This window comes from Anomalospiza imberbis, chromosome 18 (assembly GCF_031753505.1).
Source record: "Anomalospiza imberbis isolate Cuckoo-Finch-1a 21T00152 chromosome 18, ASM3175350v1, whole genome shotgun sequence".
NCBI lineage: Eukaryota > Metazoa > Chordata > Aves > Passeriformes > Viduidae > Anomalospiza > Anomalospiza imberbis.
In genome coordinates this window covers 749-23,821 of record NC_089698.1, presented here as the reverse complement: position 1 = coordinate 23,821, position 23,073 = coordinate 749, and the positions used below count along the sequence as shown (strand labels likewise).

The window sequence follows — 23,073 nt, the reverse complement described above, 5'->3', positions numbered from 1 at the left end:
TGTGGAATGTTAAAATTCAATGTTATGAATCAGCTTTGCTTACAAGGAGAGAGGAAACCAGTCAAAACCCCTACACAGAAGAGCTGAATGAGAGGACCACAGAGGTCTATAAAACTAAGGAGGATCTGAGTAAAGTAGCATAAACTTGATGGTCTAGATGAAAAATCACATGAAGGGAAATCGGTGCTTGCAAGGTAGATCAGGTGAAGGATTAGTGATCACTGACCACTCTTTCCATCTTTTATGTAGAGAGCCCGTGATTTGCTTTGGGGTGTCCTTTCATGTTTGTGCTTTCTCTGTCCTTTGGGGTTAGGAAGGAAAGAAGACCCGCACAAGTTTTGTTGGATATCCCTCTTCTGTTGCTTTCCCCAGCCTTTCCACCTCCATCCCCAGGAGCCCCCAAGGACAGCCGAGTTGTGCCTATCTCTGGTGTGGCAGTTTCTCCACTGTCATTAGAGGATAAATGACACTGTCTCCATGGCCTGGGAAGAAACCAAATTAAACTCCACCATCCTCGGCAATTGATGGGCCAGCTGCCGACCTCCATGTCACAGGCAATTACTCACAAAGAATCAAAGATTAATTGTATCGCTAATTTCTGTCACAAATAGCTTGGCTATGCAAAGGGACAAATAGTAGCAGGGGAGTAGAGGGGGCATCAGCCCGATGGCAGGGAAGGGCTGTGACGATGCTCACACATTCCCAGCAAGGTGGTGGCTAATGGAGTTGCATTAATCAACAGGAAATGGCCAGATAGGCTGTTTCCTGAGCACACCATCCCACTGAAATAAGGCAGCTGTGAAGGAGGGTTGGGACAGAAGTGAAATGCTAGTGAGAAACCCAGCACAGCGGTCCATGCTCCCCAGTGGAGAGTCACACCAAGCCTGGGGAGATCTGTCATAAAGCTCTGTAAGTGTGAATCTGTTTAACTGGACTTTAAACAGAGAGGGGCTGGGGGTTCTGTGACGTTCAGGGTGGCAGCTGCAGGTGACATCAAACTATGAGACATTCAGAATGTAGCGATAAATACCTACTGGCTTCTAGGACTAATCTGGCTACCATCAATTTTTGGTGTATTGGCTGCAGTGGATCAATATCAGTCTTCAAGAGGTTCAATAGATCAATGTTTGATACAGATAAAGAAAATAGAGAGCAGGTGTTTATGGCATCCCCTGCGTGCAGTATTACTATTCCTTGCTCATCCTTCTGCCAAGGGAAGGGAAGGAGAGAGAAGAAGGGTAAGAAAGGATTTAGAAAGGCAATTCACTTTAAAAAGCAGTTGTATGACTGATAAAATTACATCATCCCATTGTGAGATGCTCTGCCCAGGGGGATGAGCCAAGCAAGGTAAAACGAGCCACCTCCACAGAATCATTTAAGTTGGAAAAGACCCTTGAGATCATCAAATCTAACCATTAAGCTAATGCCCTCAAACTATCAGGGTGCATTGAAGGGAGAGGACCTTCAGAGCGTCATTCCCTGTGTCTATATTTCCTTCCTTTCCTTTTCTCATTTCCCCTTTGCCTTGTTTCACAGGACTGGCTGACAAAATTTGGGTATCTGCCTCCTCCGGACCCAGTCACGGGGCAGCTGCAGACGCAGGAGGAGCTCACCAAGGCCATCACTGCCATGCAGAGGTTCGGGGGGCTTGAGGCCACAGGAGTCCTAGGTCAGTGGCTCATGACTCCTCCTCTCCTTGGTGCAGAGCAAGGCAGGGATGGTTTCTTGCAGGTCCATGAGGGAAAAGGGACTTGGTGTTGTGTTCTGCAGCAGGAGCAGGAAAAGCTCCACCGTGGGTGGAGCATATGGCCCAGTTTGCAGCTGTAAGAGTAATTACATGGCTCAGGTGTTCTGTTGCCTTGTGTTTTCAAGAACCTGAGGCAAGCAATTATTTCAACAGACCCACAGACCCTTGGGGTGCTCAGTGTGATTAAAATAGCTCTTGGTGTGTTAAAAAAAAAAAAAAGAAAAAGTAAACCAACAAAAAGAATTAAAAAAGACAAGGGGAAAAGGGGAAAAAAGGGAGAAAGTTGTCCTGTTCAAAGCTTTACTTGCAGCATCAAATTGAATTGATCAAAAATCCTGATTAAGCCTCCCAATTTGTATGCATAGATATTTTGGGTTCCTTGCTGCTGGGGCGCAGGCAGGGAAGGGAGAAGGATGGTGTTGCATCACCCTGTTTCCTCCTGCCCACAGTGCATAGAGCCAGGAGGCTCTTTGGGGCTCTCCTGGGATCTCACTGAGCCACAGCTGCTCCAGGTACTCCCCACTCATGCTCAGCCAGCTGGAAGCCCGTCACCTGCTCCAGCAGCTCTGTTGGCCAGCAGAGGCAGGCAGTGGCATCTGTGTGGCAGGCGCATTTGCCTGGGAGGATGCAGCCCAAGGGCAGGCTGAAGCAGTACAAGTTCACCAGCGTGGTTGGGGTCATTCCTCTCAAAGCCTTCATTGAGGGAAGGAGAAAGCCAGCATTATCCTGGCCTGCAGAAGGACGCCTCTCTGCTCTCCTCCCCTCTGTAACCCTCCTGCCATGGGGCCAGCATGCTTCTGCTGCTCGGGACACAATTAAGGAGTAGCAGCTAATTAGCAGGCAGGTCTCTATCCATCCCAACACCCCAGCATCCCTCTGCTGGTCCCCTGAAGCCACAGCTGCATCCCAACACGGGGACTTCCTTTCTCTGGTCTTAATTGAGCACATGCAATAATTTCTCTTCCACTTCATCACAAGCTGCAGGAGATCCTGGAACAGGAGTGGCCATTCAAATTACATTTTCAGAGGGGTGTTCGAAACTGTCTGGGGGTGGGAGGGATGGCTGCCCAGGGCAGGTCATAGTTGTGAGTTTGTTCATGAAAACAGAGTTTAAGAGGTAAAGTCAGCAGGAAAATGAGTGAATGAAACAACTTTTCTGCATTTCAGCTGGTGAGAATAGACATTTCAAGCTTTCATTCATTTAAAAAAACTAATAAGAAGGAATATGGACATTCTTCAAATAAGCTCCTAGCTGAACACATATGGAGTTTATTTATATGTGAATGTTTTTCCTTGACAGAGGAATACTTGGAAATTCATCAAGAGAGAACAAAACAGAATATTTGAAAAAATATATTTAAAAACATAATCAAAGCTGGCCACAGGTGGGCTTCCAGCAGGAATTGCTGTCCAGTGGTGGGAGCAGCAGTGGAACATAAGGGGCTCAGTGGGTGTCACTATGACATGCTGAGGCTGGTGTCATGCTCCAGTGGGCTTCTGAGTATCCACTTTTGCTCTTCTGGTTCATTCTTAGCACTTAATTTCCTATCTCTTTGTCCCCCTGGGATTTCTTAACCCACTATTCCCATGATTTCTTGTTTTTTCTCTAACCCTAGATGAAGCCACCCTGGAGCTGATGAAGACTCCTCGCTGCTCTCTGCCCGACCTCACCATTGAAGAGACCAGGAGGAAGCGATTTGCCCAGGCTGTCACCAAGTGGAGCAAAAGGAACTTGTCCTGGAGGTAGGAATTCATCTATCCCTGCTGAAATCTTGCAGCAAAAGACCAATTCTACAGTCACCTTTGTTAAATATGGCTTTGAGATGAGTTTTAGGGTGATGGTGAAAATATGTCCCTCTGGCCTCTCAAGACCTCATAGACTACTTATTTTAACTCTTCTCCTGACAGTCTCAGCAGTGACTTCTTGGACCCACTTGGCAGCGCCTGAGAATGATGCAGATTTGTCTGGTGATTCAGCTGGGAGCTTTTTGCTGGGTTGCAGTGGTTGTTAGAGCATCTTTTTTCTTGAGTTTATTAGTTCTGTGCTTTCTCAGGCAGCTGCCAAGCCTGGAGCTTCTTCTCATGCCCCACCCGAGTCCAAGGGTAGGAGCATTTTCTGGGTAATAAAGTCACTTTTTTTTCTCCTAATCCTTGCCACAGGCGAGTATTTATCCCTCAGTGTCAGGATCCCTCTGCACCTGTGACAGAAGTTCAGGTCCAGCTTTCAGAAATACGCTGCAGGTCAGGGTTGGCAAGGAAACTGATCCCTGTCCCCCCAAGATTTGTGCTTTTTGGGACTCATTTTTCCTCTCTCAAATAGTGAGTGCTGCAGTGATTTTTCCTCTTAAGAACAGTTTGCAGCATGAGGTGCTTGTACCGTCCTGAAAACACATGTGGCTCTTATGAAAAGTTCTCCTGAATAATAATATTTTTTCTTTGATTCTGGCATAGCCCCTAGAGAGAGTCCTCGTCCCACTGCAGTAGCAAATCTCAGCTTGGCTGTTGCTGTCGACACATGTTGAAACTTAGCAGAGATTTGGTCTTATGTTCCAGCAGACTCCTTTGAGACTTTATTTTGAGAAAAGATAAACATAATTCAGCTTCAGTAAGAAACAACTTTGGTTCATAGATGGCTTCATGTCGTGAAGTGACCTGTGTTATAAAAACTCAGCCTACCTCCCTGTTGCCCAGCCCTGACTTTATGGGGAAAGAGGAAGAACTTCACATTTCAGAAAGGAGAAAAACCTTTGGGGGTACAAAGAAAACCTGCTCTGGTGTTCTGGGAGCTGCCAGAGCCAGTGCAGGGACATAGCTTGTGCACAGCCTGACCCCAGCAGCTCCTGACAAACCTGAATGACATCCCATGGCTGGGCAGCACGGTCAGGAAGCTGGCACTGCAGGTGCCATCAGGATTTGGGTTGTGCTGACACAGTATCCCCAAGTCCAGGCTGGAGAGAAATGTGGAGGTGAAATGGGGTCCGGCTATTCTGGTGGATGCAGCCCTGGGATAACCCCCGCCTCCCACCCCCTTGGAAACTGATGCTGCAGCAAGGATTGCCATAAAAAGGGGTTTAGGTCTGAGACAATATTATATGTTAGACAATATTATATTTATAAGGCATAAAAAAATTCTATCTCCTGACAAAGTAATTTCTGCTTTTTATTCTTTGATCCTTTCAAAAATCTTGTCTTTTGTCCAAGAAAGGCATGTATTTTACAATGGTAGGTTGTAGCTAGCAGAACGCCATAGCATTACAGAAACTCCAATGTAGTATTTATATCCAGCACTTGAGATTAAGCTGGTTTTTTTGGATACTGCCCTGAAAGTCAGCCAATAGAGACATAAAAGTTTTACTTGCTTACCTTTTATACATTGTTTGAAGATTTTAAAAGGGGAAAACAGAACTAAATGCTACTCTGACACGGATTTAAAAGTTGAAGAAAAACGTGAACAATTGAAAGGCAGAAATAAACAGGTAAGCAGAGCTGTAGGAAAAGAGGGCCTTAAAACAGGCACATGCACTGATTGAGAAGGCAGTTTTGGGCAAACAAAATTTTATAGGTATACAGGTCATTCAGGTTTCTTCCTTTTACCTTTGAGTACAACCAACCCATGGGACTAGAGGGCCCAAGGAGCAAAACAATACAGGCTGCATCCTGCACAGCTCACAGTACAACCTTGTAGCATCCCATTACTGCATCAGAAATAGATGGTTTTGTGTGTCTCATCTCCATGTAGAGTTTCCAGGATATTACAGCATATAAATTTTCTTTTCACAGGATTGTCTTTGTTATTATTTTATTTTCCCTGCACTCTCCCTAGGTGCCAAGGCAGCTGCTGAGAGAGTGGCGTGCTGTGGATGCTCTCTGCCGGCATCAGCGCCGGAGCTGCCCACAGCCACTTCCCCCTCATGTTTGCAGCCTTGTTTTTCACTTGCTGATTTTGCTTTATTGCTTCTGGTTGCGCCCCACAGAAGGGGAGTTCATAGCTGGCATATCTCCATTTCTTCCCAGTGCTTGCTGTTTCCCTGCAGTCCTGGGAAGTGCAGCAGCAGGGCCATGCCCCATCTCTGCACACTTCGAGCTCGCTGGGGAAGGGAGAGCCACGGAAGCTCAGCTTTTAGAATTGACCAGCTTTTTCCTTTCAGTGCTGAACTGAGCTGGCTTTCATCTGTCTGTAGTTAAGGACTACTCCCTTCTGCCATCTCATCAGAGCTGCAGTCTTTGACACTGATGGTCAGGCCATGGGCTGCCGGATCAGGAGCAGAGCCCACTGGCAGAGGAGCAGTGACACCAGTCAGTCAGTGCCATCATTGCTGTGAGTGTCCTGAGACAGCCCCCGAGGGGAGGTACCACTGCCTGAGCCCAGATGTGGATTTACTCAGGTGTGGAGGGGTGGCAGTCAAGAGGAAGGCGTTGCAACCCCCAGTTCTGTGCTCCCATCCCCACAATGGTCCTGATCCTCCTGCTTTCCTCCTTTAATCAGTGGCATCCTGCCATGGGGACCTCCCATCCAAAGCCCAGACTGCTTTGTCCCCCATGTCTGGGGCTGACAGGTGCCCAAGGGGTGCACCTGTCAGTGTCAGGCTTCCTTAGGTTATTTTAATGCCCCTGTCACAGGCAACTGAGACTCCCCCCATAGGAAATTTCCTGAGCAGCTGAGGCAGAGAGCAGGCAGGTGTGTGGAGACACAATGGCTTGGGGGTGACTGGTGTTATGTGTGTGATAAAGGGCAGGAGAAGAAAAAAACTGAACATTTTTGCTGATAGTCTAAGTGCTGGGAGAGGGATGATGGAGGCTTCCAACACCCCCGCTGCTTTCCTCCTGCAGACAATGGCAGTGTTTCAGCACTGCCAGGGTAGCACTGGATCAGGGCTGCTGTGCCATAGATGGCTTTGGGCAGCTGGAAAAGCACCTTTGCCAAGGCAGCAAGCACCTACCCTTTCAACTATCCCCTCTTCCTTCCCCTTCCAAGAAAAATCAGTGTGGGTTTATCAAGCACTCCTTAGCTTGCCGTGTTTGGTAGTTCTCTGCATTTATTTTATTTGTCTGTGTTTTCAGGGCTGGGTAAGTGAAAGAGTGCTTTCATTAACGAGCTATTGATTTCTCATCCATCACTGATACTCTCACACTTTTGTCTTTTGGAGGACAAAAACCAATAAGGAACCCAGAAATAAAAATACCTGTGGGTGCCCCTCAATGGCAAACAGAGGCAGATCAGTCCTCTCTTATTAACCATTCTAGATACAAAGTTTGTTTGGGATGGGTCAAAGGAGGTGACTCAGGGGACACATGAAGGACTGGCAGCGCTGTGTGAGAGTCAGCATTCATTTGTCTGCGTGGCAATGCTGCTGCCTGGCTGAGCACTAAACGCAGAGGGGGGATTTTCTCCTTGGTATCCAGTTGTGTCTCTCAACACCACATCCTGCTCGGCAGCTGCCAGTTCCAGTGTTGTGGCTGATGCTCCCTCCTGCAGCCCCATCCGCCACAGGGATGGACACTCCTCAGGACGTCTCGGAGTGTGATTTGCAGAGGGATGTGGCTGACCCTACAGCTTAGGGCAGTGTTGGTGGGGTGGCTGGAGGGACTGAGCAGTCCAGTCCTCATCACCCTCCCTCTAGTTGGCAGAGGCTGTCTGGAGCAGAGAGCTTTCTCTCCAATTACTCACATCAGGCTTTTGCCCAAGATCCGAGTTCTGTAAGAGGAGTCTCAGAAGGGATTTACATCCAAGAAGAAGGAGTGCTTCTCTTTGCTGGAAACCTAAGCACCATTTACTACTACTACTAATAATAATAATTTAAGGTAGGAGGAAGCTTTTTTATCTGCATGCTGTTGGAAAGGTGCCTCCTTTTCAGTGGAATTGGGTGATGCAAGGCCAACAAACATCCTATCAGCATAACAGTCTTTTCCTAATCTTATTGAAAACAATTAGCAGAGCTCCAGCAATCAAATCAGATGCTGAATTGAAAAACCCTGATGGGATTCTCTTGAGAAATGACAGTGATAATGAATAAAGGATAAGGGACTTTTCACTTACACCTGCAGCATATGAATAAAATGTGGATCAGCTCAGAGGTGTAGGACTTTTTAGAAGTAAAATAGGTATTGATTCTGTTTCTGCCTTAATCTAATGCTTCTGGAGTCAGATCTTGGGATGAATATTAATAATATTTGTTTCTTTAGACAGGGCTTTTTATCCACCATCCTTGTACAAGGGAGATCTGATTTATTATCCTCATTCTACAGCTGGAAAGAAAAGGAAAGGAAAATAGCTCACATGGTGAGCAGGGCTTGGGGAGGAAAGAGCAGATAATGTCCCTAAATGTGACTCTGTGCCTTAGGCACCATGATCCTGGAGAAAGGTCATAATTCCTGGGCTAAACATGGTGTGTGTTACATGTATAATGACTTACTCAGTGGAAATTAAAGCAGCAATGGGTTTACCTCAGTTCCAAAGAGTGTTATGAAAGATGAAGACAGATAGTTAATGAATATCTGGATCCAGGTGGCCTTTTTTCTCTGTACTGTAGAGGATTACATCCGGACACAATCTATTCTATAAATTAAAAATTGCCTGAAAATTGTCTTTTCTAATCCCATGCTAATACTGTTTGTACCGCTGTGCTGTCTCCTTTACAAATGTGTTTTCTTTGAAGTCCTACAATCATCTGGTGTTACATGCATGTAACTCATTTAGATTAGTCAATAAGGTTTTTCTTTGCCCAAAGAGTCAAGGGATAGCAAAGGCAAAAATATTAAGGATTTTTTTCTCATTTGGCTATGATGTGTTTTTCCTGATTCACCCACTCATTCCCACTGTCTCTAGGATGAGCTTCCCAAGTGCTTCAGAGGAACTGTTAGTGAGATTTCTACTCAGTTTCAGGAGTCTTTTTTTGCTCTATCAGAGATTCAACCCTGACTAGTTTTGCCCTGGCCCAAAGGTGGTGCCTGCTTTGGGCTGCCTGTGTCTTGAGGGTGTGGGATGCGTTCCCAACCTCAGCAAGCAAGTTGCTCCGACTCCCCTTTTCACATCCATGCTGTCTCCCAGCACTCAATTAGCTATTCAGGAAGGGCTTGAGTGGTGTGACACTCTGACGCTTGTAATTACCTCGGGAAGAGTAATCAGGTCATCGCTGCCCATTGGTGACAGGAAGTGGTGTGGTACCGAGTGATGCTGTCACAGCCATGTTATGCAGCAGGGTAAGTGTTGTGGTCATAATTGCTGCTTCAGCCTTTAAAAATCTGTCAGACCATGAAAACACTTTGGCTGGTGTGTCCTGCTTGAAAAAGAAAGTATAATCTGTTATTACTGGGGTAGAGCTGGCTAGAAGGTATCCATCCGAACAGGCTTTTGTCAATAATTATTCAATCAACAGTACATTTCCATGGAAAGCGTGTATATTTTTGTGAAAATTGTCAACAAAAGATTATCTAAATATATTCCTTTAGAAGCCAAGGTGCCTTTTTTGCATCTTTGTCTTTTCATCTCCTTTATTAAATCAACAATATTAGCAATTCTTTTTCAAAGTTGGGTTATACAGGAAACATTGACTTTTCTTCTATTCCAACTCAGCCCAAAACCGCAAAAAGCTCTGAAGGCCTCACTGTGGCTCTGAGGCACCAGGCACCTGCAGAACCAGTTCTGGTTGTTCTTGGAGATCTTTCATGCTACTGACCCATCCTCTTTTTTGCCCTCTTTGTTTCAGAGTTCGCACCTTCCCAAAAGAGTCCGACCTGGGCCACGACACTGTCCGAGCCCTAATGTACTATGCCCTGAAGGTCTGGAGTGACATCACTCCGCTGAATTTCCATGAAGTGGCCGGAAACAATGCTGACATCCAGATAGACTTCTCCAAGGCAGATCACAATGATGGCTATCCCTTTGATGGGCCTGGTGGGACGGTGGCACATGCTTTCTTCCCCAGTGACCATCACACAGCAGGGGACACTCATTTTGACGATGACGAATATTGGACCTTCCGATCATCAGGTAGGTCAGGGTGGGAGAGCTGCAGCCAAGCACAAGAGCTCACAATTTCCCTCTTTCTGCTCTGGTGGCTGGAGCAGTTTAGCCTCTGCCACACCTTCACCCCAGACTTCAGGATCCCTGAAGTCATCTGATTCCTCTTGCTAGCAAAATCAACCCAGGCAGTGTTGAGGACACTCTTATGTTCCTGGAAGCCTCAATGGCATCTCCAAATGTCTCCTTATCCTGCCAGCAATTCCAGAGCTCCCCATTGCCCAACCACAGTCCCCATCTCTTCTGAGACCTGGAAGGTCGCAAGTTGGGTATGTGGCTGCTGGAGCTCTTGGATGGGGACTGTATTCTCTGACAACTTTTGGGTGCCTTCACTGCCACATGTCCCAGTTTCCTATTTTTGAAGTATACTGTTGGCTGACCTACGTATAAAGGGCTCTCTGTTGTGCTGGGAAAAAGGCCTAGTTTTTTCCTGCCACCTCATGTCTATTACCTAACATCAGGACGGTTACAAGCTGCAATTCTTTTCTTTTTTATCTTCATCGCATCTGGCCAAAGCAGAATTTTAATTATCAGAGGGAGTATCAGAGGCAAGTGTTCCTCAGCTGCAAAACCATCTGTGGGGATCAGGTCCCCAGCCTTTGTGTCAGGCGTGTTTTGACAGAATGTCTTCTCTGCAGCCACCAGCTGCTAATTTACTTGTCATGCCACCTCCTCCACCAGCCTCCTAGTGGGATCCTGCTGCTTCAGCTTAATGACTTTGTTTAAACCTAACTGTCTTCTCTGAAACAAGCTAATACGTTCTTCCTGCCCACCAGTTGACCTGCATCTATACCCCTGCAAGTTCATGGGCAGGAGTGTTCACCAGGGGTGCTGGAGGAGGTCTTGAGATGAAGGTTAAAGGTTTGGACAGGCTGATCATTGACACCTGCTGATCTGGACACCTGCTCCTTGTTTCATGTTTCCAGCCCCAACTGATGGCTCTTATCAGGAAGGAAAAAAAAAAGCAGCAGTTTTGATCTGCAGATGTACAGGGCAGAGGCAAGCGCTTTGGTCAGTAGCTTGCCACAGGGAATGTGTTAGCGATGGAGTCAGTTTTGCAGCTAGTGGTTGGGAGTGCTCATTGTGAAACAAACTCCAGTGAAGGAGTTTGTGAAACAAATTCCAGTGAAGGAGCTCAGAACCACCGCTCCCGCATGGAGTGCCCCTCCAAGCTCCACCAAGGCATGAGGGGATGAGCCTACCAGTGAAAAGCTGCCCTCTATTTTGAAGATCTTGGAGCTATCTGAGCTTCACCTTTTATTTATTTTGTTCTCTCTACTGATTCAAAAACAATAACCTGGTAGGTGATATAAAAATATCCCCAAGGTTGTCAGTCTGGCATTAAAATGTCAGAGAGCGTATGTCTTGTTCTCTCTTAGTGCCATGGAAAACAGCACAGGTTATAAAAATCTCACCTGGTTACAGACACTGTCAATAACAGTCATGAAGGAAAAGGCAAAATTCAGCAAAGGCTATCTCCATGCTCCAGCACCCAGAGCCTGGTGAGGACCACTAAGGACTGGGCAGGATCAGCCACGGCTACTTTTGTGCAAAAACGTAGCTATCTCAGATGGCAAAGAAGCCATCTCTTTCCTCTCCAATCATTCTCAGGGAATGTGACCCTCCCCTGATCTCCAGAGGGATCTTTCCAGCCTCACTGCTTCTCTATTACAATACTTGACATCATGATCTTTATAAGAACCACACTTAAAATCATTGCTGCCCTCTAGTATTGCTCTGTAGGACGTTGCTGTGCAGAGAGGGGCAGAAATTGTATGGACATGTGGCCCAGCCTGTCTGGAGCTGGGTAGTGAGAATGCACCAAGCAGGCTCAGTCCCATACACCTCCTGGGAGCAGCTCCTCCTTTGCTTTGGTAGCAGTGGCATATGTTTGGAAATGAGCATTAACCCCTTACATGAGTGTCTCAGGCTCTGGAGAGGATAGGATTGGTCTGTGTGTGGGTGTGGTGTGAGGCACTGGGGGTTGGATTGCAAATAAGGAAATTTGGGGAAAGAGAATTGTTGTGGGTTGATAAGGAAGTGAGTTTTCTCAGGAAGTTGGGGTCAAACCAATCAGTGGTCAGATTTGAATATTGACACCTGGTGTGACCACTGAAGACATGGACATGCCTCTGAGAACACAGGGGGTTAAAAGCAGAGAACGCCCAGGGGAACTCTCTCTTGTTCTGGTTATTGAAGAGTTCAGACATGCAGAGCACTGTGAGCAGGCAGGCACTGCCAGCACTCCCCAGCTCCTTGGCACATGGCTTGGCTCACTGTCACAGGATGTGACGAGCTCCTGGTTGGTGGCTGCAGAAATCTGGTATTCTGGGCAATGCAAAGGCTGTGTCAGCAGCTGCAGCAGGCATGAGATGCAGGGAGTGACTGCTCTGGCCCAGCTTCTGCAGCACTGCTCAGCAGATGGTTGTGACATGGTTGCTGTCTCAGCCCTTTACTCAGCTTTTTCTCAGGTGCCGACAGTGATCTGGAAATAAGAGGGGTGATACCCAGGCTGGTGTAGGCTGAAGTCTGGCTTGCTTTCCCTTTTCATATGATCCACCCCAGTCTCTAACTGGAAAAAAATGTCTTTTTCAAACTTTGCCTATTCCAAAGCTCTTCTTTCCAGTTTATTCAACATAAACCTAGAGTTTCTCTTACTGTCCCTGCAGCCCACCCAAATCCTCCAATTACTTTCAGCACTTAGTGACTTTTATTTCAATTTTATCCTTATCTCCAGACACTCATGGCATGGACCTTTTTGCTGTAGCTGTCCATGAGTTTGGCCATGCCATCGGCTTGACCCACATCTCTGCCATAGAGTCTATCATGAGACCCTACTACCAAGGTCCAGTGGGGGATCCTCTGAAGTACGACCTGCCTTATGAGGACAAAGTCCGGATCTGGCAACTCTATGGTAAGTTTGTGTCCCTCATGTGGCTACAGTCTGTTCCTGTCATGGTAGGACACACTGGAATAGCTGTTTTCTGGGGTGAGTGGAGCTGGTAGGGAGGATGGTGTTCCCCATTACTGCTTCTTTTCTACACAGGAGTCAGGGAATCTGTGTCCCCCACAGCCAAACCTGAAGTAAGCAAAATAGATGACCATCCAATCCTGCCAGAGCTGCCAGAGAACCGCTCCACTGTCCCGTAAGTCAAATTTCTTCCATTCCTGCAGAGGATGTGTAGTAGTGAAGCTCTGCTTCATCCGTATCTTGCCTGCTCGCTCTGGCTTTGGTATTCCTCTCTGGATCTCTGGATATTTCGCTAAAACTCGAATTTTTTACTCATATTAGTGGAAAGTTGTCACCATCACCCTTAGGTAAATTCATCCTTGCTGGAATTTTAAACAAACTTCCTCAGCAATATCCTGAATTGCACAAGCATAACTTACCTAAATTGTTCCACAGTGAGCAGCTGCCTAATGTACCTGAGGGAGTGAATATTGGAACAAGTGGACCGATAGCCTGACTCCAATGCAGGTTAGCATTGGCAAAGGGCTGCTTACAGTGAGTGTCATCAAGCAACCAGCATGGCCTCATTAAGGGAAGTACAGGACATAGCTCATTAATAAATGTTGACCAAGACAGCAGGACAGTTAAGAGAAGAAGGGACACTGAACAAAAAGGCAGGAGGTAATGGTCACACACGTTTTTGCCAGACACCAAAAGCGCCCCAATTGAGAGTGGCAGAGATGGAGCAGGTCACCTTCACCTCGTGCTCCTTTTGTTTGAACATGCTGAATGCCATTAGTTACGCTTCTCCGCTCATAGCTCCTAAAGGTGCTTGTCCACCAGGCTCCTTATGGCCATGTTTGGACCTAGATATACGAGAGCCTTTCTCCCTGCTGTTGTAAGATGCCACCACCTCATACCAGCAGCAGGAGCAGAAGGAAACTTGCTCATGCCATCCCCTTGTTTCTGCCTTGTATGCTGGGAGAGCATACCCCATGGTTTGCCTCCACATCTGTCAGATGTGGCTCTCAGTCCTTCATACTCTGTGCCTTCCCCACCCACCTTGTTAAAGCAGCTCAGTATCTCAGCTGCCACTTGCCAGGTGGCTTTCACCAGGTAGATTTCACTAGATGTCACATGGCTCCTCCAGGTCCCTCTGTTTAAGCTCAGCTGCTTTCTGCTTTGCATCTCTGTCACCTCTCACTGGCACTTTGGAGCTCAGCCCTGGAGCAGCAGCATCCTGAGCTGCTGGAGCGAGAGGCTGCTTGGCTGTTTTCCGTGTCCTGCTGCCCTGGGGCAGCTGGCCAAGCCACGCTGTGCCACTGGGAGCGGGAAGCCCGCTCAGCCCTCACCAGCTACACGAGGTGGTGGATGTAGAGCATGTCCTCGCTCGACTCCCAGCAATGGCGTCAGGTGGCTCAGGGTTGTCAGCCCAAGCTGTCTTCAGGCTGAGGTTTGCCTGAGCTCACCTTGGAAATCCTAGTGCACGTGGCTGGGCTTGAGCATGGGGAGTGACAGATGGGCACAGCCTGTAGTCCTCTCGAGGAGCAGGGGTGAATCAGTCCATGGGATAGGAGGCGTTGGAGGGGACACAGCCCCTCATTGTCTGCTTGGGCCCTGCTCACCTGGGCATCTCTTCACAGGCTCAGGCGGGACACACCCAACAGGTGTAACACACACTTCGATGCAGTGGCCCAGATCCGGGGAGAGGCTTTCTTCTTCAAAGGTGAGCGCCAGGGGTCTGTGCCTGTGCCACCCTGCGGTGGCTTTGATGTGGCAGCACGAGAGGCAGCGCAGTGTGGGATGGGCTGGAGTGGGTGGTGAGGATGAGCTGTCTGGGGTTTGTGGGCTGTTCCCAGAGACCCAGGGAGGCATCTCACATACCTAAATGTGTAGCCAGACTGGTGACAATCCAGCACAGCAGTTTTTACTCTGATCCGTTGTGTCACCGTAGAGCAGGATGGTAACGAGAATGACTCCAAGTCAAAGGCAAGAGAATGAACTGATTTATTTCAAATGTACCGCTCTATTTATAGGGAACATCGTGCAAACTAATTTCATTGGTCCTAGAGTAAAAACATCTCACACCATTGGTGTGCAGTGAATGATGCACAGTGGCAGAACATATCTACAAACAATGTGAACAACAAGATAGATTAGAGGATTATTTACATTCCTTCCCAACTGTCTCTCAGGCTCTTCGCCTGGTTAGAAAACCTCCTCTTTTTCTCTCTGACTGAACTGAGAATATCCACACCATTGCACTGGACTGCCCAGTGAAGAACTAAAATCTGATATTTGTGCTACCAAAAAGTCAAAATCAAGGTCAAACCAAGGATGAGCAGAGCAGCAACAACACTCCACTAGTTTCTTCCTGGATACCTCCAGCCTTCCTTTCCTCCCATGCTTCACCTTCCCTAATTCTTCTTGCCATACATCTCTCAAAATCAGTCTGTACACAATTGAGGACCATCTGGTTTTGTGCCAGTGAACACTTGCTTGTACTGTGTTCCCGGGATGCCCAGCTGTTGATGAGGATCCCATCGGTGCCTTCTCAGCTGAGCAGAGCCCTGTGTAGACTGGACTCTCTGGGCTTGCTTTCTCATCTTTTCAAGATGTAAAAATGCCCATGGGTGTTTCCTTGCATCCCTGACCACCATTTGGCCACCCCAAAGCCATCCACCAGGTAAGCAGAAGCATTTTCTCCAGGGATGAGCAATGGCATCCTGGCATCTGGGTATCACAGCATGAGCCTTGGGTCACAGGCAAGAACAGCAAACGGGCTCCAGAGAATTGGGTGTTGCCTGTGCCCTGAGGGAAGCACAATATGGAGACTGTTCCACAACATTATTTGTTCAGATTGCCAGCTCCAAAAAGCCACAGTGAAGAAGGGAAACTCAAAGACATGAACTGGTGTCAGGATAAATGGCTGGCTGTCCCTTGGAGGGGAAGAATTAATGAAGTAAAGAGAAATCCATCTCAGTGTCTATTTTTGGATATATTTCTTGCAGGCCAAAAAGCAGATGTAAAGAGCACAGGGTCAGTGGATGCCAGCTGCATGTCTGCCTCCAGACCCTAGCACTTTACTTGCAGCCCCCAGTGTTGGCCCCTGAACTATCATGCGCACTAAGGAGAGGGCATGTCACCTCTGGGGCAGGGCAAATAATCTCTAGTGCTGAGCTTTGTCCCTCAATAGGCATTTTGTTTTGAGGTGGTCCTGCTGGTTCCCTAGATGGAAAGAAGCCTCTGCGAAGGCACCAGGACTGGAGCTCCCAGTTTGAGGCTCACAGACCTCACAGGATTGTTGTTTTGAAGGCAACAGTGGGTTCTCTGCTCTTTGGAATCACCACTTGCTTTGATGTAGGTGTCTCAACACAGACTCCCAAAGTTTTAAACGCCTTTGGCCTGCGTGTGCGTCTGCACGGTGCATGCAGCAGTCTTGCCAAAGGCACCCAAAGTCTGGATAGTGTGGAACACAGATGGGATCAAAATTACCTGAAATTAAAGAAAGCCATTGCTTCAACCCATCATCCACAAATTGGTGCAGCAGGACCTCACACCTGGCTTTTATTGTGTTCAGTTTTCCAGCTCAGAGGAGGGCTAAATTGAGCTTTTTAAACAAATACAGGGTTGGGATTTTGGTTTTTAAATTATTCCTGCATGCTAATGGCAGCAATTCTCCCATGGATCTGGCTTCGGCTGATGATCATCCATGCAACATCAGCACTTTGGTGAGCAGGCTGGGCCGTGGCAGATCATGAGCCCAGGCAGACTGGGGCTGTCTCGTTCAGAATTCCTTGCTGCTTAAGTGCTTTATTTTCTTTCTTCTTCCTGATAGTTTATAAAAACCCAACCAAAGTCACCAACAGCTCAGGCTACTCCTGACTTTTGGGATAGATTTAAGGTTTCCCTGCTGCAGTTGCTCACCTGCTGAGCCCATCACTTGCAAAGGGATGAAATGTCAAAAGTACTGAGGCTTCCTTTGGTGTCTCCGATGAGCCCAGGGTAGCTGGTAGTTCAGATGTTGATTTGCTAAAGAAGGAATTAAGCTGAGCTGTATTTCTTGCTAAAAAAATAGAAATCTGATCTTGTCTAGTGCCTTGCTAATTACAGATGCAGAGATTATATTTATTTAATTACATATGTTTCCAGTGATGTAAAATGGCCACCAAATTTGAATCTTTGGGTTTTTTTATATTCTTAAAAAGAATCTGTAATTATGGCAATTCCTACCATATTGGAATGTATTATTAATTTATGTTTCAGTAAGATAGAACAAATATGCATTCTGGAGCGTAGAATAACGAGAATATGATAGAAATCCTTTTAATTAGAATAAAACTCCTTCTCTGCAGATGTTAAAGTGTTAGAGTTTTGCGTCCTGCATTATTTAGGCTAAGACCCAATTTCCATAAAGTTTTAAAAGCTGGTGTCACAATCTGCCCTCTCTGGAGAAAGAACTGAGTGTGTAGTGTAGGGCATACAAATCTGAAGATGCATCTTTGGTTTCTGTTGCTTATCTCCCCTCAGAAATTCATGCAAGACCAGATGCAAATAATGTGCAATAATTTCTAACGGGCAATAACAAATACAAGACAAAGTTGAGAGTTGCCTCCTAAATATCTTGCTCTGGCTCGCACCACTCCATGGAGCTCTCTGGAGAAAACACAGCATGAAATGTGCTGCAAAAAGGCTGAGAATCCCAGAGCCAACACAGAGTTGGGTTTGGAGTTGCCCCTGAAAACCACTAAGACTCATCAGGAAATCCCATATAAGGCTCTTTTAGCAGGAAAAAGTTTGTCGTCCTTCCCACAAAGGATAAATCTGTTTTCTTTTACACTATCCAAAATATTTCAGAAATCCCCGAAATACTCTTCCCTAGCTGGGGCAGTGCTGCTGCAGGTGCTGAAGTGCATTTGCTGGCACCACCAGTACATTCATCCTGGAAGCTCCACAAGACTACAGTCTCTGCTTAGTATCCAGCACCCCTAGATGGTAACCAAAGTCCTTAACTGCCTCCTTCCCCATCTCAACCCTTCCAGATCTATTCAGATGTTTTCCTCCTCCTTTATTTTCTCACCCTTTTTCTTCATTACAGAACAACCTGTCTGGTATTTCTGTGTTTCATTGTAACATTCTAGACATTTCGAAACATGAAAGCAGCTGGTCATCCCGTGTGCAGGAAGCTGTGGCTGCTCCAGGAGAGGAGGAACAGGGATGTTTTTTTGGAAGCTCTTGCTTAAGGCTGTTGGTGCCTGGTCCCACCAGCTCGTAGGAGGTCCCAAGCAGAGAAGGGAGGGAGGGGACGAAAGGCTCCTCTCTCCTGCCCCGGCTCAGCGGCACAGCCTCACGCTGTGGCCAGGAGTATAACAGCTCCAGCGCAATGTCCAGAGGATTACTTTAATCCAAAAAAGAAAGGGATTTCTTCTAATGACTGCCAGAAATAGAAAGCATTCGCAGCTGCTGCTGGAAAGCAAGATGGCTCTAAATCATGGCTCCCCATCTCACATGCTTTGCTTCCTGCTGCTGCCACCCACCTGGCTCTCACCCCCCAGGGAAGGTGGGTTGAGTGTGGTTCAATAATGTCCAGTCTGTCCCTCCAGGCAAGTACTTCTGGAGACTGACTCGCAATAAGCACTTGGTCTCCCTCCAGCCGGCTCAGATTCACCGTTTCTGGCGGGGCTTGCCACTCAACCTGGACAGCCTGGACGCAGTCTATGAGAGAACCAGCGACCACAAGATTGTCTTCTTCAAAGGTGAGAGCAAACATGATGCTGGAGGTATAGAATGTGGTGCTAGGCAGGAGACACTGGTGCCACATGTTAAGCATCTCGAGTGCTGGTCTGAATCCTGTTGTCCATGAGGAGAAATGAGCTGGCAGGGAGGACAAGCAAAAGGTAATGGTCACATTCCCCAGAAAATGAGGGAAATGTCATTGAAGATAAAGTTCAGCCAAATGTAACAAAAATCTGAGCTTTTCAAGAATGAAACACCAGCAGGAACCACACCTATGCACAGTCAGAGGTAGTGTGTTCCTCCTTTGACCATTTATCTTTTTATAATTTGTTGCTGAGAAAAGAAAAAGAGAGGAAATAAAAATGAAACTGAAGACCTTCAGTTTTAATAATTATTTTTCTGTTACTGTGTTTTTTTAAATTAAAATTAGTAGTATAATTCTCTCTTTTTATTTAAAAGCACCAGCAAGTTTTTATTTCAGAAGAGGTGGAGGAACAGTTTAGCTCTTGGTTTCTATACAAATGTCTGAGTCCCCCACAGATGATCCACCTGTGCTGGTTAGATGCCACCCATGTACTCAATGTCACCCAAGACCCTGGCAAGCACTGACTCTTGTTTCACCAAGGTTGTGCACTTGAAGTACTAAACATATCCCAGCCCTCCATTCTTCCTGTTTGGAAATTGCTTTTTGTCTCCCAACCATCCTGCTTGAAACACGGTGCAATTATTGGTTTCAGAAGTGTTGAGCCAAACACTTCTGGAAGCAATAATTTGCTTTCAGTTCCCCTAGCCAGGCCAGAGAGATGGCTCATGTCCCATGCCAACCCCTGCGCTTTCAGGCGGCCTTTCCAAGTGCAGCTGACGCCCTCCTGGACTGCCGGCACACTGAGCCCCGCAGAGCCGCACTGAGCCCCACATATCTCCATGGAACAGGATATGGAAGGTTCTGCTATGTGTGTCTAGCTGCCTCAGGCAGTCTGCCCTGCTCTGCTTTCCCAGAGGGAATGGGGCCAGCTTAAGGAGCGTACCACCCCTTATGCCTGTGTCTAGACTCTCCCTGTCAGGACCACCACAGTGGTCCTCCAGTCACCTCCTTCCCTCCCTCCCTTCTCCCCCTGCTGGGGCTGAACAGACAACCAACCAGGAGCCAGATCCAGAGGCTCCTCCCAGCTGCTCAGGAGGCTGGAATTCCAGATGTGCCGTGGCTGGCATCTTGTTCCAAGACATGAATTCTCTGTGTGTGTTAGTCCTGCCTAGCTCCCAACATAAACTCATAATTTTCTTTCCAGCTATAAAATATGACTCATTCTCTCCTTCCAGTGCTATTTCATTGATCCCCGGACAGAAACCAAAGAACAAACACAAATTACCTTGGCCTCTAAGGTCCTGCTGCTGATACATGGGTATGCCTTTAAGGGCCTCTTCAGATATTCTAGAAAACTTAGGGAGGAAAAACTCTGATCCTTAAAATAGGCTATGCGACACTCAAAAGGGCACTGCAGATTCCCAAATAGGTGTTGTACAAGAAGAAAGACTGTCCCAGTCATTAGAGAACTATGAAGAAATTGAGACATCTGGGTTCGTTTGCTTGCTCTCTCCTGCCCAAGGTCAGGCCGAGGGGGCAGCTGTGTAAGACCCTTGAAGAGCAGTGAGCTGCTTGTATGGGATGTATCCAGTCCCTGTGCATCCTCATAATGCACAGGTCTTTTGGCCCATCTGGCCCTAGAAAATGGTGATTTCTCTTCCAAAGTGGACTACACTTGGCTTTTCAGGAGCCAGTTAGCCTGCAGAAAGTGCCCAGTTTGCCCACAAAAGCTGCTTTGTTTCTTTGGATATCAGGCAGAAATCCAAATACTTCCATCAAATACATAAAAGTGACAGCTGTACTGACGCTGTCAGTATGTTCATGTCCTGGGACAGTCATGCAAAGTGGGGCTATGGCCATGGACAGCCTGACACAAAGAAGCAGCTATTCAAAGACAGAGGTTCCCCCATGGGCTGACCCCTTCCTATCCCCATCTTTAAATGCCCAGAGCTCAACCCTTAGGCTTTGTCACTACAGTAAACAACAAAACATTAGCTCAGCTCATCCGTGGGGAAATACTGGTTTAGGCTGTGAAAAAATGTGATTTTATTCTGTGCTTGTTTCCTTTCTACAGGAGACAGATACTGGGTCTTCAAAGACAACAATGTGGAGGAAGGGTACCCACGGCCAATTTCAGACTTTGGCCTGCCCCTGAGAGGAATCGACGCTGCTTTCTCCTGGGCTCACAATGACAAGACTTATTTCTTTAAGGACAATCTCTACTGGCGCTACGATGACCATGAGCGGAGGATGGATCCTGGCTATCCTTCAGAGGCCATCCCGTGGAAGGGAATACCCAGCCCTTTAGATGATGCCATGAAGTGGTCAGATGGTAAGTCCGTATGGCAGTTTAAAAAAGCACAGCAAAGAAAATCAGTGCTCTGTTGAGCTGTAGACCCTTCTACCTTGCATGTCAACACATACGCTGAGCCCCTGATGGGATGTTCCTGGTGACTGGAAGCTGAAGACAGAGGTGTGATTCAAGCCAGAGCTCCCCATACCGCTCTCTAGAAGAGTTTGTAATTTTAAACAGGCAACAAAAATATTGTGGGGGGATAATTATTGCACTTTATTAAAAGAACACAGTTGAAGTGTGATGTCACTGTTTTGCAGTGATTTTTATCCTAGTATGGGCTGATTTGCTCCTCACTGGTCTTGTTGTCACTGGATTTTTAGCAGCATATATGAGGATGCAGACAGAAAATACTTTTAAAGATGTTTTCCCAGAGTTACAACTTATTTTCTGATGAGATTTCTCAGTGGTTTCTTTCCCCTGAAAAGACCACAAAAATTTTGTCACATGAGATATTTACAATCAGCTATTCACTCACAACAAAGTGGCACTTCCAGAGATTTTTCAAGCTGAATTTCCAAAGCTATTGAGAGTGACATTCCCATAAGAAGGAGTCCTCCTGAGCGTGGGGCCTGCTTAGAGAATTTACAGCCTCCCAGTTCAGAGTGGAAAACGTGCACCTGAGAGCAGAAGGTTCCCAGGGCCCTGTCAGGCTCAGGTTATTTTTCTGAGCCCAGGGTCAGCAGCACACACCCCAAGTCATTAATGGATAGTGGGGTCTTCAGCTTTACCATGCCCTATTACAAGAAGGAGAGGCATGGCCCCTGGCTGATATGAGAGATCCTGGGCAGGCACCGCATTACCTTCCCTTCTGGAGCATCCCTCCTGCAATGAGAGGGGATATTGACAACAAGCAGTGATATCTCATGCATCTCTGCTCCCTGGGCCTCAGCTGGGGTGGGAACGCTCCTCTGCTACTCCAAGTGCTCCTTTGACCTTCCTCTGGGACGGCATCCACTGCCACTCACCTCGTGTTTGGGTTTTGGTCTCTTTGCAGGTGCAAGTTACTTCTTTAAGGGCAAGGAGTACTGGAAGGTGCTGGACAGTGAGCTGGAGGTGCAGCCCGGGTACCCACAGTCCATTGCCAGGGACTGGCTGGTGTGCAGTGACATGCAGGCCGACGCCCCTGAGGCAGCTGGGAGTAGCAGGACTGGGGTACGCTCCAGGCCGGGACAGCACGATGAGAGCCGCTCGAAGAATGGCTACGAGGTCTGCTCCTGCACCTCGGGCACCCCATCCCTGCGCCCTCACCCCATACGCAGACTGACTGCCAGCCTCATGCTGGCTATGTGGACAGCAGCACTGGTCTGTGTGGCCCTCTGACGGCTCATCTCACCGGCAGGACAACACCATGGTGCTCCGGGATACAGTTCCATGATTGCTAACTGTTGCAAGCAGAAAAAAAAACATTCCTAGGAACATGCCAGTGATAAGAATTTTGAATTCTCCATGAGAAATGAACAGTGCTTTTGTTTTGGAGTTTTCTTTCTTCTTAATTTTAGTTTAAAGGTCTAATAACAGAGTTGAGTTCTGCATCTTCTTATTCCCCCCATCTAGTTAAAGATGAGAGCAGCCTCATGTTGAATTTAGAAATACTTTATAGAGGTGTGTTGCTCTGGATGTTTAAATGCAGCAAACGAGGGAGGGGAGAGCTCCCGGGATGGAGCAGGGACGAAAGAGATGCTGCTGAGGATAGATGGCGACGGAAAGGCAGCCAGCAGGAGGTAGTAATTATGTGCTGACACAATGTACACATCCCATTGGATGTACTAGGTAGAAGAAACTGTGACTCCACTTAGATTAACTGCAAGGTGATCATTATTTACTGTCAAGCCTGCTTTAGTCACTGGTGTCTGGGTAACCTGTATCAGTTTCTATGGGTCAGAAACACCTTTGCATTTCAGAAGGCGCTGCAGCTTATCTTTGTATACAAGTCATTGTAATTTAACAATTTCTCTAATAAACCTTGGCCACCTACATGGAGATCTCCTGGTCCTGTGCCAGATCAAGCCTGATACCTGCAGCAAGGTACTGTCTACTGAGGCTCTTAGCAGCCTCACCTCTGGATGAGGAGCAGTGCAGCCAAGTGAGATGCAGTTGCAGCCACTGCCCCAGACTAATCTGTGCACACAAACTCCTGGTCTCACAGAATTCCTGTGTCAGGCTGGCTTATGTTTTGGAA

The 23,073-nt window shown here is 47.2% G+C and overlaps 1 protein-coding gene across 1 annotated transcript in view; it reads left to right on the top strand.

The window, feature by feature from the left end:
- The window catches only part of MMP17 (matrix metallopeptidase 17), a 51,130-nt gene extending 28,262 nt beyond the window's left edge, over nucleotides 1-22,868 (top strand). Inside the window, exons 2-10 of the mRNA XM_068208317.1 lie at nucleotides 1,537-1,669; nucleotides 3,364-3,490; nucleotides 9,454-9,737; nucleotides 12,505-12,681; nucleotides 12,814-12,913; nucleotides 14,361-14,443; nucleotides 18,321-18,473; nucleotides 20,613-20,870; nucleotides 21,889-22,868. Of these exons, the coding sequence (XP_068064418.1) occupies nucleotides 1,537-1,669; nucleotides 3,364-3,490; nucleotides 9,454-9,737; nucleotides 12,505-12,681; nucleotides 12,814-12,913; nucleotides 14,361-14,443; nucleotides 18,321-18,473; nucleotides 20,613-20,870; nucleotides 21,889-22,214 (1,641 nt within the window). The 3' untranslated portion in view covers nucleotides 22,215-22,868. The remainder of the gene's footprint in view (nucleotides 1-1,536; nucleotides 1,670-3,363; nucleotides 3,491-9,453; nucleotides 9,738-12,504; nucleotides 12,682-12,813; nucleotides 12,914-14,360; nucleotides 14,444-18,320; nucleotides 18,474-20,612; nucleotides 20,871-21,888) is intronic.
- The last annotated feature ends 205 nt before the right edge of the window (nucleotides 22,869-23,073 follow it).